We start from the raw sequence: 18,463 nt of genomic DNA, 5'->3' as shown, positions 1-18,463 counted from the left end.
CCATGATGGGACTGGGCCAGGCTGGTTCCTGCATGGGCCGAGGGGGAGCTTCAGGTCGCCCCTGAGCTTTGGGGCCACAAAGAGAGCTTGCACGGCAATGTTACCCCTGCCCCGGATGCCAGCCCAGGCCCAGTGAGGACCTGGAGCACCCACCCTAGACAGTGAGGAGACTCAGCCCAGTGCCATGCCCCACGGAGCGGAGGGAGCTGGGGACATGTGGGAGCCCTGCCCCTTCCAAGTTGGTGGGGCTGGAGCTCCCCAGGTGCAAGTGTAGCTGCCCAAGTCATGGCTGCAACCCAGGCACCCCTGTGCTCTTGGGAGCCAGGAGTAGGCAGTAGCCCCACCCTCTCTGCAGGGCCTCCTCTTTGCTGAGAGCTGCAGATGTGGGGATGACCAGCTGCAGAGAGGAGCTACCCTCTCTGTTGAGAGCCGAGCACTTGATGGGATGACCTGCCTGCAAACCACAGAGAGGAGCCTCCTCCCTGCTAAGAGCTGCAGAGACAATGGGAGGACCTGCTTGCAGAGAAGAGCCACCCACCCTCCTCTTTGCTGAGAGCTACACACTCAACAGGATGACCTGCCTACAAAGAGGAGCTACCCACTGTGGGTCTTCTCTGAGCTGCTCTAACACTAAACAAAGGTTCTCTTTGTCTTGCTCACCCTCCACTTGTCTGCGTACTTCATTCTTCCTGGATGCAGGACAAGAGCTTGGTCAAGGGTGCCACCAGCCACAGAGGTTTCTGCCCAGAAAAGTGATATCCCAAAGATCCCAAAATACAAATAGATACTTCCTATTTATCATCTATTTGGAAACCAGCTATACAGTTCATACTGGAAAGGTAATGCTTGCTTCTTTCCCTTCATTTACCAATTTTCAGTGTAATGAACTAGATCTCTGTCATCCTCTAAAGATACTAGCTTAAAGAAAATAATTACGAGCCCATGGACTAACCGTATTTCATTGGTTTTAATAAAATTTCAGTTATTTTCATATTGAAGCTCAAATTATCCCATCTTCAGCCAGTGGAAGCCTCTTTAGGTTGACTCCTGAGACAGATTTTGAATTAGCTTACTTTCTACCTGGTGTTGTAAGATTCATCTTGTGCTTTTCTTCTGGAATCACTTGTTTCTCTAAGATGTTCTGGTTTCTTTTGGTGAACAATGGCATTTCAATACCACGACTTGAGTGCTAGAGACTTCATCTGCTCATTGTTACTGGGTTGATCATTATGTCTCCGCCTTTTTAGTGAACAGAGCTAGGAAAAATGAAGATAAAATAACTCATGAGTTGATATTCATATTTCTAATTCAAATTCAGGACCATATAGCTTTTATTTATTTTTTCCCTATTTCATATATGTCTCCTTTCTTGTACCCTAAGAATTTGGATTCTTAAGGACATAGGATGTGATTCAATTAATATATTCTAACATTACTGATTTTTTTCTGTATTATGCACACAGTAGTCTTAGAGTAATGTTCGAAGACTACCAAGGAAATGATTACAGAAATTATTATTGCATATATTCTATTCATTCTCCCATTTTAACAATAAATGTACTATTTTACACTGTCATTTTAAATATATATTACTCCATTTTCTTCTGGCTTAAAGCACTGCTGTGAAAGTCTGGTGATCTTTTAATTTTCTTTCTCTTTTAAGATCTTTTTTTTTCTAGATCCCTAAAGATTTATTTTTTCATTAAAGTCCAGTCATTTAAATAAAATATCTTGGTGTTGGTTGTTGTGCAACAGTATTCACTTGTACATGGTGTGTTCTTTTTGGTACCTACACTTTTTTTTTTAATTGAGAAAGTAATACTAGTGTTTGTATTCTTCCTTTGCATTGGTTACGAACTCTTATTATTGGTATATTGGCTCTTCTTTGCCTTTCTTCAAGGATTTTTAAAAAATCTGTATTTCTAAAAAAATTAACCTGCTTTTCATCTGTTTTTCTCTTTTCTCTTTTCACCTGCTGTTTCTTTGAAGACACTGTCTGTTATGTTTATTTCTCTTTGTGTTTTCTGGTTTGTTTTTTATTTTGGAAGTGATTTTTTTTTCTTCTATCTCTTTTTTTCTCCTGAGTGTTGAATCTTTGGTTCTCAGTTTTGCTTATTCTTATGTGTGTTCTTTTATGTCTTACATGACTTTCTTAATGTCTTTAGCTTGTTTTGAAATAGTTTACAGTTTTGATCTGTTTTGTGGGGACGTTTTCCTGAGTGCTTACATTGTCTGTAAGGATTTATTCTGCTTATTTTTTTCTTGTAATAACTTTGTATAGGATTTGATCATGATACTTTTGGTCATTTTTATATGAAATTGGCTTTCATAAACTTGCAGAATGTGGTGGAAATATTTTTTTGATTTCACAGAGCTCCTGCTTTTGTTTTTATGTAGTGTTCAAAAGATGAGGACCTGCTTTTTGATATTTCTTGGGTCTCTTGCCTTCCTTGGCTTGGTCTGGGCCTTTTCTTTCTTCTATTCTGCTCAGGTTTGATTCTTCCCAGTTTCTTCTCATTGTGGGGAGCTCAGGTTCGATTCTTCTCAGTTTCTTCTCAGTGTGGGGCTTGTTATAGAAGAGAGCCCTGGTGGATCAGTTTCAAAAGCTTGAAGCTCAGAGGGACTAAATTGTTCCAACCCTTTCAGAACTTCTTATCATGGGCTCTTTGTCTTATCTGGTATTAGAGATGCCAGAACCCCTGTCAGTTGTAGCATTTGTGTGTGTGTGTGTGTGTTTGTGTGTGTTTCCAAATTAGTCTGCTCTGCTTTCCAGTGAATATCCATTAGCTGTTTTGGTATTATTTTGGTCTTAAGTTCATCAGTTGCCACCTTGTTGCTTTCTTCTTTCTGCCAAGTAGTACAGTGTTGTGGATGTTGGTGATTTTTCTCTACCCACTTGCATTTTGGGATTTGAGGGGATATCTTGTTACATAGTTTTGTTGTAAGTACAGTTGACCCTTGAACAACATGAATTTGAACTGTGTGGATCCATTTATATGCAGTTTTCTTCTGCCTCTGCCACCCCTGAGATAGCAAGACCAACCCCTCCTCCTCGTCAGCCTACTCTTTGTGAAGATGAAGAAGAATGGAGACTTTTATGATGATCCGCTTCCACTTAATGAATAATAAATACATTACCTCTTAAAATTTTCTTAATAACATTTTCTGTGGCTTAATTATAAGAATACATCTGGGACAGATAGGTGACAGTGAAAAAGTTATACATATAATATAAAAAATATATGTTAATCACCTGTTCGTATTATTGGTAAGGCTTCTGGTCAACAGTAAGATATTAATAGTCAGATTTTGGAGAGTCAGAAGTTATGTGTGGATTGTTGACTGCATAGGGGTTGGCATCCCTAACCCCCATGTTGTTCAAGAGTCAACTATTGTGCAAGGGATTTTGGTTTTCCTGTCTTATTTCTCTGTATGTTTTTATGGGAATTTGAAGAGATCAAAATGTTTGCAGCCACTACCATCTTCTCAGAACCCTTACCATTAGTTTTTATGTCCCTTCTGTGGTCTCCTCCCATTCCATCTCTTTTCTTCCACCTTCAGAGGTTATCTTCAACTTCGTGATGTCCAGTGAAATAACTAGAAGCAATAAAAATGCTCATCCACAGAAGAAAAAATACAGATGTTAACATAATGGCATTATCCAATAGAGTTTAAGAATCACTTTCCTAAAATAAATCTCTTAAGCATAAAACAAGAGAAAATGTTGCTTATGTACAGATATATGCAAGAATGTTTTTAGAAACACTGTTTATAATAGGGAAAACTAGGAACAACTCTGTCAGCAGAGAAATGAATCGATAAATTATGGCATATTAATTCTGTTATGGTAAATACTGGTGAAAATTAGTAATTATAACCACACACAATAAGAATAAATCTCAGGAATAGAACTTAAACAGAAAAATACATATGATTGGCCGGGCGCGGTGGCTCAAGCCTGTAATCCCAGCACTTTGGGAGGCCGAGACGGGCGGATCACAAGGTCAGGAGATCGAGACCGTCCTGGCTAACATGGTGAAACCCCGTCTCTACTAAAAATACAAAAAACTAGCCGGGCGAGGTGGCGGGCGCCTGTAGTCCCAGCTACTCGGGAGGCTGAGGCAGGAGAATGGCGTAAACCCGGGAGGCGGAGCTTGCAGTGAGCTGAGATCCGGCCACTGCACTCCAGCCTGGGCGATAGAGCGAGACTCCATCTCAAAAAAAAAAAAAAAAAAAAAAAAAAAAAAAGAAAAATACATATGATTCTATTTATAAAACTTTTAACAACTATATTGTTTATGGATATAAACATGCTAAAACTACATAAAAAAGCTAAGATTTGTATTCAATATTATGTTACTAAGATTCATCTGTGTGTTTGTATGTAGCTGTAGAACATACCTTCCCCCTGCTATATAGTCCATTATATTAATATCTGTATTTTATTCTTTTGTTGATGGCAGTTTTATTGGTTCTAGGTATTTTGTTAGGCATTACAAAACAACAATAATAGCAAGTACTTACACAGCATTTACTGTGTCTCAGTTTTCTTTTTTTTTTCATTTTTTTAAATTATTATTATACTTTAAGTTCTAGGGTATATGTGCACAATGGGTCTCAGTTTTCTAAGTGTTTTACTTACATTATCTCACTTAAACCTGACAAGAACCCTGTGATGTAGGTATTATTTTATTCAATTACATGTTAAAAAGCATGTGATTGAGACATGGAGGGGTTACTAACTTGCCTGAGGTGTCACAGTTACTGAGTAGTTGAAGCTGGGATTCCAATCTGGGGTATCTAGTCCTTTAATCTTTACTTACACAGTATATTGTTTTGTGCTCTGGAAACAGGAATGTTATCTTTGTCTTCAGAGATCCTTAAATATAAAAAATTTATGGCTTAAAGACATAGTGTATTTTACTATTTTCTTTTATAAAGTTTTCATATTTAGAACAAATTTGTAATCTTTGCTTCATTTGAGGTGTTGTTTTTTTGAGACGGGTCTTGCTCTTGTTGTCCAGGCTGGAGTGCAATGGCACGATCTCGGCTCACTGCAACCTCTGCCTCCTGGGTTCAAGTGATTCTCCTGCCTCAGCCTCCCAAGTAGCTGGGATTATAGGCACCCGCTGCCATGCTGACTAATTTTTGTATTTTTTAGTAGAGATGGGTTTCTCTATGTTTTGTCAGGCTGATCTTGAACTCCTGACCTTATGATCCGGCTGCCTTGGCCTCCCAAACTGCTGAGATTACAGGTGTGAGCCACCGTGCCTGGCCCATTTGATTTTAATTTGAGAGATAAAATGATGTTAGAAATGTTTTTAAACAAGCAAGCAAGGTAATCTTTAGTACAGTAGCTCATAGTGTATACATCTGGAAATCAGCACCATCTACTGGCAAAGAGAAACAATAACTTGGTACGTCATAGTATTGTTTGGAAGACAGTGTACACTTTCATAGGTTTTATTTGTTTTGAAAAGCTGTTTCCGGGGGAAATAAATATTTTATAATTTTTTAGTATGTTTATTTTTGTTTCCTAGTACATTTTTCTTAAAACTGCAAGTATCAGTTACTTACATATGGCACATTTGTGTAACCGAGACTACATTTAGATGAGGAAAAATACAACAAAAAGGTATCATTTTATGGGTGTCATTCTGTCTATATTTTTCAAAGCATGTACAAAAAATTGGCAATTTGTTGCGGTGATAAGAGCAAGAACAAAGCTGTCATATTGGACTAACATGAACTGTATTTAATTTATCATTGTGTTTTGTCTTAGTTAAGTGATATTGTCTTCCATAGAGGAGTGGAATTGATAGTAGAGTGAAAACAGAGTTCTCAGTGACTAAGCCTGGGAAGCTTCTCTCTGCCTAACTTTTTGTATTAACCTAAATTCTACTCTCATTTTTTCTTAAACTGGTTGAGATTTCATTTGTTAGTGGTCTAGGATCTTGTTTGTATCCCGTTTGAGACTTTTATGTTTTCGTTACTTTTTTCTCTCCATTAACTTAACCTCTACAAGTTAAATGTATGATAAGTCAATTGTTTTCTCATTTCACTTCTTCTCTCTTTTTCCGATGCGTTTTCTTTAGGCACTTTACAAGTTAAAGTTACCTTAGATGTGATAATTTTAGTTAAAGGTGGAATTATGTTTACAGAAGGGGTTACAAGGTTATTACCTAATAAGTGTTGGTTGAGGGATCTATTAAAAGAATTTTAAAAAGCTAATTTGTTAGAGAGCAGGAATGGTTGTTGAGGGTGCCATTAGTCTGATATGTTTACTTGTAAGTCTACTGAGCACAATAAACAATTGTTCTTTTGCCCTGTGGCTACTTAACTCTCAAATGAAAGTAGTTTTTTTATTTAAAATGTTAGCTTATTGTAGTTGTGCTTTAGAAAGATCTGATTAAATGAAGAGTTGCAATAATTGCAAATTTTTTTGTGTTATACTATGATGTCTCATAGTTGAATATAAAAGTCCAAGATTGCTATTGTAATAGTATAAGTTTTTAACTCATGTTAGAGTCAGGCTTAGTGTAAGGAATGAAAATGGGTCATTTGTAATATTCTTTTGGTTGTTTTTTTTGAATATTTTACTTTTGGGTGCTAATTACTGCTAAGGTGAAAACAAATCCCCCTTAATGTAATCTGTAATAGATACAAAAATATTTTTGTTTTATTAAAAATACATTTAAAAATTAAATGTGTATACTTTCCCCCATTACCTAACCAACTTCTTAGAAATTTAGTTCTATATTCAAAGAGAGAAGTATACAGAGACTTTTCAAATATTCTATGAATGTGTAAAAATTTTAAATCATACTGGTTGTTTTTAAAATTCTTATATGAACATGTAAAATTTTAAAGCCATACAAATGGTTTTCAGAAATCTTTTTACTACTCTCAGATAGTTTATTCTTTTTTCTCAAACTTTTAATTATCAACTAATGCTTTGATTTGCTATATTTTGTATTTTGTCTCTAGATTGATTGCTAATAAATGATTTAATTCAGGGCTACTTTTCGTCATGCTGAATTTTAGGTTAGAGGGTAACATGAATGATTCCTGTCATCTGAGAACTATTATAGTTCATTATGAGCATTATAGCCTTTATTTTATACTATAAAGAAAAATGTATAAAGAGCTATTTTTAGGCATAGGAACCAATTGGTTTAGTTTTACAGAGCCATCAGAATGTGATCTCAGCTGAGATGATGAAATAAAACAAGAATCCCAAAGTCAATGACTATGGTAATATTTGAGTGGCACCTTGAAGAATAGGAAGGAATTGGTAAGTGGAGATAAAGAAGAAAGGGTGCTTTAGGCTAAACAGACTATTGTATCTTTTTATTTAGTCGCTGAAGCAGTATTTTGGCAAGCATTTCATATTTCATGAACATTGAAGAATTCTGACTTTATAAATCATGAATTACAATAGGATTAATAGCTTCTTTTAAAAGAGGTATGATATTCTTTCATGCCATGTCTTTTATTCATCCCATTAGAAAGAAGATATGTTCTACTTTAAGCACAAAATTGTCTGCCAGAGTATTTGGAGAATGGCGAGAAAAAAGCAGTATGTTTTCCGATAGATCTTACTGCTAGTATTTGAACAGATGCTTAGAACAAATGAAGTTTAAAAAAATAATTTACCAGAGATGGGTTGAATTATTTTTCATCACAATTTAATTTGGTTAAAACTTAAGCTTAGTGAACTAAATTAAAGAACAAGCTTCATATTCTTTCAGTTGTGTAGAAATGTGTTTTTCCTTAATATTAATCTGCCTTCTTGTGAGCTGTCATGTACCTTTGTATAGATTGTAGTTTATGTCCTGCACAGTGGGGCACAGGTGAATATGTTAGTTGGGATTGAAATGTAGCCCTTGCTGTTACCAAAGGGCCCTTTCTCTAATTCATTTTCCCAGAGGACAAAGACACTGTGTAGGAGTCCCTACCCCTGGAAATGATTATGCATTTGTTTTGTTACTGGATTCAGCACTTAGCTTCTAGAACAATATAGGCACAAATTAAGAACTCACTAAATATTTCATATTATCTATAAAGTATTCAGAAGTCCACAATTTACATTCTCCTCTGATCATGACTTTTTGGCAGATGACATATGTTTCATGTGATTTAAAATATTGACTCCCTACCCAAGTTGTGCTTTTATTGAAATCAAGTTAAATGTTTATATGGAAAATTTCATTTGTTGTGTTTTGCCAAATTGTTACTGCTGTTAGGTTGGATTTTAATTTCTGTTCTTCTGATTCCATTCATATATTAAAATGTGTACATTTTATTTTCAGGTATATTACATTTTTTTGCCCGTATGACCTAGTTTGCCAGGGCTATTCATATCTACCTGTTCAACTGCTGGCTTCAGGAATGAAGGAAGTGACCAGAACTTGGAAAATAGTAGGTGGAGTCACACATGCTAATAGCTATTACAAAAATGGCTGGATCGTCATGATAGCTATTGGATGGGCCCGAGGTAATATTAACAATATGTGTTCATAAATATTCTCTTATTGGTGTATTATTAATACCATTACTGAACAGTTCTCTAGTTATATTAATGGATCACATACTTTAATAACAGACACTTTTTGGAAGGTTAAAACCTTCTGTTGGCTAGTAAAGTTAATTCAAAACTAGTACTAGTCATAAGCCATTATTTTGAGATCGTCTTATGATAGAAAATTTTTATGATTGGTTTAAGATCCCCAGAACCAGAAAGATTTATAGTTAATTAAAGTATAGTGCCACTGTAAATAAAATAAGTTTACATAAGAAATTATGTGGTACATGTGGACAAAAAATACTGCTCTGTCTTTTCTGTGTTTTTTTCATTCAGAATTACTAGAAATAGTAAATATGATTGACTATGGGTTCATGATCACTGAACTTTGCATCATTTGCCTTTTTGTTTTGTATGTAGGAATTGAACACATCTCTCTAACTTCTTTTTACAATATACTGCACCTACAACTGGTCATATCAGGAAAGGAAATGTATAAAGCAGAGGATTTTATTTTTCAGTTCTGAAACAAACCTCTAACCATATCTTTGTGCCCGAGGCCCCAGTTTTAACCTTAATTACAGTACAATAGACACTTGCCATGCTGGTGAAAGAGAAGAATTGCAGTTGTTTTGGTACCCTAAATATACAAGGCAACTTTTTTCTTCTTCCCAAGAATTATATTTTGGGAATCCTCTTGGAATTTTTTTATCAGGTGATAGAATTATGGCTCCCTTTAAATATGTTTTTCAAGAAAATTTGGCTAAATGTTTTTGTTTTATTTTCATATTTTTAGGTGCAGGTGGTACCATTATAACGAATTTTGAGAGGTTGGTAAAAGGAGATTGGAAACCAGAAGGTGATGAATGGCTGAAGATGTCATAGTAAGTTGGTATAAATTATACTGAGACCTAGATGTTTATCCTTAGATCTTACCAAATTTCTTTTTTTTTATTTTTTATTTTTTTGAGACGGAGTCTCGCTCTGTCGCCCAGGCTGGAGTTTAGTGGTGCGATATCCACTCACTGCAAGCTCCGCCTCCGGGGTTCACGCCATTCTTCTGCCTCAGCCTCCGGAATAGCTGGGACTACAGGCGCCCACCACCGCGCCCGGCTAATTTTTTTGTATTTTCAGTAGAGAAGGGATTTCACCGTGTTAGCCAGGGTGGTCTCAATCTCCTGACCTCGTGATCGGCCCGTCTCAGCCTCCCGAAGTGCTGGGGTTACAGGCGTGAGCCACCGCGCCCGGCCACCAAATTTCTTTTTAAGAACATTTTAGGGACTTTAAATGTGGGTGGAATATAGCTGAAAAAATAAATAGTAATGATAATGGGAAGAGAACTAGCAAATTTTATTCTTTTAAAAAGTCTGCTTTCTCAAATGTAGTTTAAAATATATGTTTTCCTTCTCTGTGGGTTTCTCTCTTTAGAAAACAAAACCAAACAAAAACCTCTAGATAATTGTAGAATTGTGGGAAGAGTATATATTTATGAAGTGAAAGCTATGTAGGAATAGACTACTCTGGATGGAAATGAATAGGTGATAGGCTCTTGGCATTTTCATTAATGACTATGACATCATCCAGATTTCAGGCTATATACATAGTTCTGATAGTAAAATGTCAAGTTTGTGGGATCAAATCAATACGTTATAAAGCCCTTTGAGTGGCTTTAAAAAATGTCAGTTGGGCTTAATTACAGATAAAAATAAGAGAAAGATTATAGAAATAACCCATTGTGTGATACAAACTGCCTTTTGCATCTATTTAAGATAATCTGTTCTCTGAAGACACTGACTTAGTCTTATTAATTAATTTTTTAAAGAGACAGATTCTCTTTCTGTTGTTCAGGCTGGAGTGCAATCGTGTAGTCATAGCTGACTGCAGCCTAGACCTCTTAGGCTCCAACAATCCTCCCACTTCAGCCTCCCAAGTATTACTAGTTGGGACTACAGGTGTGTGCTATCATGCCTGGCTAATTTTTGTATTTGTATTTTTTTTTTTTTTTTTTTTTGAGACAGGGTCTTATTTTGTCACCCAGGCTGGAGTGCAGTGGTATGTCACTGCAGTCTTGATCTCTTAGGTTCAAGTGATCCTTCCATCTCAGCCTCCTGAGAAGTTGGGACTACCGGCATCTGCCACCATGCCTTGCTACTTTTTAAAATTTTTGTGGATACAGGGTCTCATCTCACTATGTTGCCTTGGCTGCTCTTGAATTCCTTGGCTCAAACGATCCTTGTACCTTGGCCTCCAAAAGTGCTGGGATTACAGATGTGAAGCACCATACCCAGCCATTATTTTTATTTTTGTAGAGATGGGGTCTTGCTATGTTGCCCAGGCTGGTCTTAACTTTTGCCTCAAGTGATCTTCCTTCCTTGGCCTCCCAAGGGTCAGGGATTACAGGCATGAGCCACTGTGCCAGGCTGGACTCAGTCTTTTTTGTTTTTTGAGTCGGAGTTTCACATGCCAGGCCAGAGTGCAATGGCATGGTCTTGACTCACTGCAACCTCCGCCACCCAGGTTCAAGCAGTTCTCCTGCCTCAGCCTCCTAAGTAGCTGGGATTACGGGCGTGCCCCACTACGCCCGGCTAATTTTTGTATTTTTAGTAGAGATGGGGTTTCACCATGTTGGCCAGGCTGACCTCAAACTCCTGCCCTCAGGTGATCCACCCACCTTGACCTCCCAAAGTGCTGGGATTGTAGGCTTGAGCCACTGCGCCTGGCCCAGACTCAGTCTTAAATAAGTCACAGATATGTTTCTGATGTACCTAAAAATGAAGTAGAGAAATATAGTTACTGTTCCCATAATTCAAGAAGGAAAAGACTTAGAGAATGGTGGCTATAAGAAGCAAGGTGAGGAAAGACTTCATGTAAAAATAAGCTCATTTTCTAATTTAAATTGGATTAAAAATAGATTATAATGAATTAAAAATGAAGGTTGAGGGCTGGGCACAGTGGCACATGCCTGTAATCCTAGCATTTTGGGACGCCGAGGCAGGCAGATCGCCTGAGCTCAGGAGTTCGATACCAACCTGGGCAACATGGTGAAACCCCGTCTCTACTAAAAATACAAAAACTTACTGGGCATGATGGCATATACCTATAATCCCAGCTACTCAGGAGGCTGAGGCACGAGAATCACTTGAACCTGGGAGGTGGAGGTTGCAGTGAGCCGAGATCGTACCACTGTATTCCAGCCTGGGTGACAGAGCAAGACTCTGTCTCCAAAAAAAAAAAAAAAAAAAAAAAAAAAAGAAGGTCTAAAGGCAGTACGAGTGATGAAGTACATTTGTGTGAACTAACAAGTTTCGGGATATTTAACTTGGAAAATACCCCTTTAAATTTGAATGAAATAGTTTAGAAATAGAACAAAGGAGGCTTTGATTAATGATAAGTTATAAATAAGATATTCTTGATATTCAGGGGAGATTTTTCTCATTTTGATTATATGCCTTGAAGCACCTTCCATAAAACATTTTTTTGGGCTTTTATAACCAAAATGAAATTTTGTTTCTACTTTGTTCAGAAACCTTGCATTGACTCCTCCAAATGGCCTATAAGGCCCTCCAAATGTGCCTTTCCTCCTTTCCAGTTTGCTTTGATTTCATCTCTTGGTATTATCTCCCTTGCTCGCTTTACTCCATGCTTGAGCAAGTCAAGTGTGGTCTGGTTTAGCACTAGCTTTTATCACTACCTAGAATGATTTTTCTTAGATGGCTAACTCCCTTATCTACTTTGCTCAAAGTATTTTCTCAATGCTTCCTTCTCAGTGAAGACTACCCTGCTTAAAATTGCAACACCGCCTTCTATTTTACTTTTTTCTACATTTATCACCTTCTAACGTGTTATATAATTTACTTAATCATTATATTTATTCTCCCCTCCCCTTGGCTCCTCTCCCCACCTTTCAAAGAATATAAAATGCCAGGGACAGAGATTTTTGTCTCTTTTGAATGCTCTTGTGTCCCAAGCACCTAGCACATAGTAGATAATACATACTAGATGACTATATGAATTATCAACAACTGGGTCAAGTGAGATAGATCACTGGTTCATTATGATGGTTTGTGCTTATGTATATAGTCATATGTTGCTTAACAATGGAGATATGTTCTAAGAAATGTGTCATTTCATCATTGTGTGAATGTTATCAAGTGTACTTACACAAACCTAGATGGTATAGCCTACTACACACCTAGGCTATATGGTTTAGCCCATTTCTCTTAGGCTACAAACCTTTACCGCATGTTACTGTAGTGAATACTATTGACAATTGTAACATAGTGGTAGGTATTTGTGTATCTAAATATATCTAAACAGAAAAGGTGTGATAAAAATATGGTCTGAAAGATAAAAAATGATACACCTGTAGAGGGTACTTACCAAGAATGAAGGTGGCAGGACTGGAAGTTGCTCTCTGTGAGCCATTGAGCAAATGGTAAGTGAAGACCTAGGACATTAGTATACACTACTGTAGACTTTATAAACACTGTACACTTAGGCAACACTAAATGTATAGAAAAATTTTTTCTTTAATAATAAACTAACCTTGTCTTATGGTAACTTTTTTCTTTTTTAAAACATTCCCTTTACTTATTTTTAAAATTTTTTATTTTTAAGTATTATGGATACATAATTGTACATATTTATGGGGTACATGTGATATTTTCAGCCAGGCATACAATGTGTAATGATGTCAGGGTAATTGGGATATCCATCACTTCAAGCATTTATCATTTCTTTGTATTAGGAACATTCTGATTCCACTTTTTTAGTTATTTTGAAACGTACAATAAATTATTGCTAACTATATTGTACTATTATGCTACCAAATACTAGATCTTATTCCTTCTACCTAACTAATATTTTTACTTGATAAACTTTAAATTTTTAAAAACTTTTTGGAGCTTTCGTAGTAACACTTAGCTTAAACACAAACACATTATACAGTTGTAAAAAAGTATTTTCTTTCTTTGTATTCTTATTCTATAAGTGTTTTTCTATTTTTAAGATTTGTTTTTTACTGTTTAAGCTTTTTTTTGTTAAAAATGAAGACACAAACACACACATTAGCCTTGGCCTACACAGGGTCAGGATCATCCATATCATCATCTTCCACCTCCACATCTTGTCCCACTTGAAGGTCTTAGGGGCAATAATGCACATGGAGCTTTCGTCTCCTATAATAACAGTGCCTTCTTCTGGAATATTTCCTGAAGGATCTGACTGAGGCTGTTCTACGGTTCACTTAAAAAATAAATAAATAAGTAATAGAAAGAGGCCAGGTACAGTGGCTCATGTCTGTAATCCTAGTACTATGGGAGGCTGTTGCAATCTCTACCTTTTAATTGGAGGGTTTAGTCCAATTAATTTGTAACTTGGGGTAATAAAATATATGACTATATATAAGTTATATTCAAATAACGTAATTATGGATATGGTTGCATTTAAGTCTATGATTTTATTATTTATTGTTTCCTCTAGTCCTTCTTTTTGCCTTCTCTTGATTCCAAGATAATATTTGTAGGAATTCCACTTTAATTTACTTTTTGGCTTATTAGCTATACCTCTTTGAATTATTATTTTTACTGGTTGTACCAGCAATTATATTTTCAGTTTTTCATAGACTACTGAGAACATTGTACTGCTTCATATCCATCATCTCACGTAGTTTCTCATTTTTATGTATGCAGCAAGAGCAGCCATACATAGACTTTGTTAAAAGTCTACCCATTTAACAAAAATCCTGAATACATTACACTATAATTAGCTGTAGTCCTTGTGTTATACATTAGATCTTTAGACTTGTTCATCGTACATGTGTGCTCCTTTGTATCCATTGACCTATATTTTGCATTTCCTCCCCCAACCCTGCCCATTGGTAATTGCTGTTTTATTCTCTGTCCTTGTATATTTGACTTTTCTTTCCCCGAGATCCCATGTATAAGTGAGATCATGCAGTAATTTTCTTTCTGTGTCTGATTTATTTCATTCAGCATAGTGTCCTCTAGATTCATCCATGTTGTGGCAAATGGCAGGATCTCCCTTTATAGGGCTAAATAGTATTCCATTGTATATACAAGGTGACTATCTCTTATTTGAAGTGGTTGGGACCAGAAGTGTTGTGGATTTCAGATATTTTTGGATTTTGGAATATTTGTATTATATACTTACTTGGTTGAGCGTCCCAAATTCAAAAACCTGAAGACCAAAATGTTCCAATGAGTATTTCTTTTGATCATGTTGGTACTCCTAAAGTTTTGTATTTTAGAAGATTTAGAATTTCAGATTTTTGGATTAGGGGTGCTCAACCTGTATATATCACAGTTTCTTTATCCATTCATCCGTTGATATGGTTTGGTCTTTGTCTCCTCCAGCTCTCATGTTGAAATGTGATTCCCAGTGTTGGAGGTGGGGGCTGGTGGGAGGTGATTGGATCACGGGGGCGGATCCCTCATGAATGATTTAGCACCATCCTCTTGTGATAAGTGAGTTCTTGTTCACTGAGTTCTCACAAGATCTAGTTGTTTAAAAGTCTGGTTCCTTTCCCTCCTTGTTCTCTTGTTCCCAGTCTCACCATGTGATGTGCTCCCTTTTTGTCTTCTGCCATGGTTGTGAGTTTCCTAAGGTTCTCACTAGAAGCTGGGCAGATTTTGGTGCTACGCTTTTACCTCCTGCAGAACTGTGAGCCAATTAAGCCACTTTTCTTTATAAATTGCCAAGCCTCACGTATTTCTTTTTTAAAAAATTATTGATATTATACTTTAAGTTCTAGGGTACATGTGTACAACATGCAAGTTTGTTACATAGGTATACATGTGCCATGTTGGTTTGCTGCACCTATCAACTTGTCATTTACATTAGGTATTTCTCCTAACGCTACTTCTCCCCCAGCCCCCCAACCCCCAACAGGCCCTGGTGTGTGAAGCTTCCCTCCCTGTGTCCATGTGTTCTCATTGTTCAACTTCTACTTATGAGTGAGAACATATAGTGTTTGGTTTTCTGTTCTCGTGATAGTTTGCTGAAAATAATGGCTTACAGCTTCATCCATGTCCCTGTAAAGACATGAACTCATCCTTTTTTATGGCTGTCTAGTATTCCATGGTGCATATGTGCCACATTTTCTTTATCCAGTCTATTATTGATGGACATTTGGGTTGGTTCCAAGTCTTTGCTATTGTGAATAGTGCTGCAATAAACAAATGTGTGCATGTATCTTTATAGTAGCATGATTTATAATCCTTTGGGTATATACCCAGTAATGGGATGGCTGGGTCAAATGGTATTTCTAGTTCTAGATCCTTGAGGAATCACCACACTGTCTTCCACAATGGTTGAACTAGTTTACATTCCCACCAACAGTGTAAAAGTATTCCTATTTCTCCACATCCTCTCCAGCATCTGTTGTTTCCTGACTTCTTAATGATCACCGTTCTAAGTGGTATGAGATGGTATCTCATTGTGGTTTTGATTTGCATTTCTCTGATGACCAGTGATAATGAGCATTTTTTCATGTGTCTGTTGGCTGCCTAAATGTCTTCTTTTGAGAAGCGTCTGTTCATATCCTTTGCCCACTTTTTGATGTGGTTGTTTGCTTTTTTCTTGTACAATTGTTTAAGTTCTTTGTAGATTCTGGATATTAGCCCTTTGTCAGATTGGTAGATTGCAAACATTTTCTCCCATTCTGTAGGTTGCCTGTTCACTCTGATGGTAGTTTCTTTTGCTGTGCAGAGGCTCTTTAGTTTAATTAGATCCCGTGTGTTTATTTTGGGTTTTGTTGCCATCGCTGTTGGTGTTTTAGTCATGAAGTCTTTGCCCATGCCTATGTCCTGGATGATATTGCCTAGGTTTTCTTCTAGGGTTTTTACGGTTTTAGGTCTAACATTTCAGTCTTTAATCCATCTTGAATTAATTTTTGTATAAGGTGTAAGGAAGGGATGCAGTTTCAGCTTTCTACTTATGGCTAGCCAGTTTTCCCAGCACCATTTATTAAATAGGGAATTCTTTCCCCATTGCTTTTTTTTTGTCAGGTTTGTCAAAGATCAGATGGTTGTAGCTGTGTGGTGTTATTTCTGAGGCCTCTGTTCTGTTCCATTGGTCTATCTCTCTGTTTTGGCACCAGTACCATACTGTAGCCTTATAGTATAGTTTGAAGTCAGGTAGCTTGATGCCTCCAGCTTTGTTCTTTTTGCTTAAGATTGTCTCGGCTATACAGGCCCTTTTTTTGGTTCCATATAAACTTTAAAGTAGTTTTTTCCAACTCTGTGAAAAAAGTCAGTGGTAGCTTGATGGGGATAGCATTGAATCTATAAATTACCTTGGGCAGTATGGCCATTTTCACGATATTGATTCTGCCTATCCATGAGCATGGAATGTTCTTCCATTTGTTTGTGTCCTCTTTTATTTTGTTGAGTAGTGGTTTGTAGTTCTCCTTAAAGAGGTCCTTCACATCCCTTGTAAGTTGGATTCTTAGGTATTTTATTCTCTTTGTAGTAATTGTGAATGGGAGTTCATTCATGATTTGGCTCTCTGTTTGTCTGTTCTTGGTGTATAGGAATGCTTGTGATTTTTGCACATTGGTTTTGTATCCTGAGACTTTGCTGAAGTTGCTTATCAGCTTAAGGAGATTTTGGGCTGAGAAGATGGGGTTTTCTAAATATACAATCATGTCATCTGCAAACAGAGACAGTTTGACTTCCTCTCTTCCTATTTGAATACGCTTTATTTCTTTCTCTTGCCTCTTTGCCCTGGCCAGAGCTTCCAATAACTATGTTGAATAGGAGTGGTGAGAGAGGGCATCCTTGTCTTGTGCAGGTTTTCAAAGGGAATGCTTCCAGTTTTTGCCCATTCAGTATGATACTGGCTGTGGGTTTGTCATAAATAGCTCTTGTTATTTTGAGATACGTTTCAACAATACCTAGTTTATTGAGAGTTTTTAGCATGAAAGTTAGTTGAATTTTGTCTAAGGCTTTTTCTGCATCTATTGAGATAATCACGTGGTTTTGGTCGTTGGCTCTGTTTATGTGATGGATTACGTTTATTGATTTGCATATGTTGAACCAGCCTTACATCCCAGGGATGAAGCCAACTTGATCGTGGTGGATAAACTTTTTGATGTGCTGCTGGATTCGATTTGCCAGTATTTTATTGACGATTTTTGCATCAGTGTTCATCAGGGATACTGGCCTGAAAGTCTCTTTTTTTTTGTTGTGTCTCTGCCAGGCTTTGGTATCAGGATGATGCTGGCCTCATAAAATGAGTTAGAGAGTATTCCCTCTTTTTCTATTGATTGGAATAGTTTCAGAAGAAATGGTACTAGCTCCTGTTTGTACTTCCAGTAGAATTCAGCTGTGAATCTGTCTGGTCCTGGGCTTTTTTTGGTTAGTAGCCTATTAATTATTGCCTCAATTTCAGAACCTGTTATTGGTCTATTCAGAGATTCAACTTCTTCCTGGTTTAGTCTTGGGAGGGTGTATGTGTCCAGGAATTTATCTGTTTCTTCTAGAAATTCTAGTTTATTTAAGTAGAGGTGTTTATAGTATTCTCTGATGGTAATTTCTATTTCTGTGGGATCGGTGTTGATATCCCCTTTATCATTTTTTATTTCGTCTATTTGATTCTTCTCTCTTTTCTTCTTTATTAGTCTTGCTAGCGGTCTATTTTGTTATCTTTAAAGAAAAAACAGCTCCTGGATTCATTGATTTTTTGTGTCTCTATCTTCTTCAGTTCTGCTCTGATCTTAGTTATTTTTTGCCTTCTGCTAGCTTTTGAATTTGTTTGCTCTTGCTTCTCTAGTTCTTTCAATTGCGATGTTAGGGTGTTGATTTTAGATCTTTCCTGCTTTCTCTTGTGGGCATTTAGTGCTCTACATTTCCCTCTACAAACTACTTTAAATGTGCCCCAGAGATTCTGGTAAATTGTAGCTTTGTTCTCATTGTTTTC

The 18,463-nt window shown here is 36.8% G+C and overlaps 1 protein-coding gene across 1 annotated transcript in view; it reads left to right on the top strand.

Annotated features, from left to right (window-relative positions):
- The window catches only part of TMEM38B (transmembrane protein 38B), a 79,770-nt gene that overhangs the window by 23,284 nt on the left and 38,023 nt on the right, over positions 1-18,463 (top strand). Inside the window, exons 3-4 of the mRNA XM_050761867.1 lie at positions 8,313-8,497; positions 9,321-9,408. Coding sequence (XP_050617824.1) covers positions 8,313-8,497; positions 9,321-9,408 — 273 coding nt within the window. The remainder of the gene's footprint in view (positions 1-8,312; positions 8,498-9,320; positions 9,409-18,463) is intronic.

The sequence above is a fragment of the Macaca thibetana genome, chromosome 15, assembly GCF_024542745.1.
Source record: "Macaca thibetana thibetana isolate TM-01 chromosome 15, ASM2454274v1, whole genome shotgun sequence".
In the NCBI taxonomy this organism is placed as follows: Eukaryota; Metazoa; Chordata; class Mammalia; order Primates; family Cercopithecidae; genus Macaca; species Macaca thibetana.
Note: the sequence above shows the minus strand (reverse complement) of the source record. Positions and strands in the feature narration are given on the sequence as shown.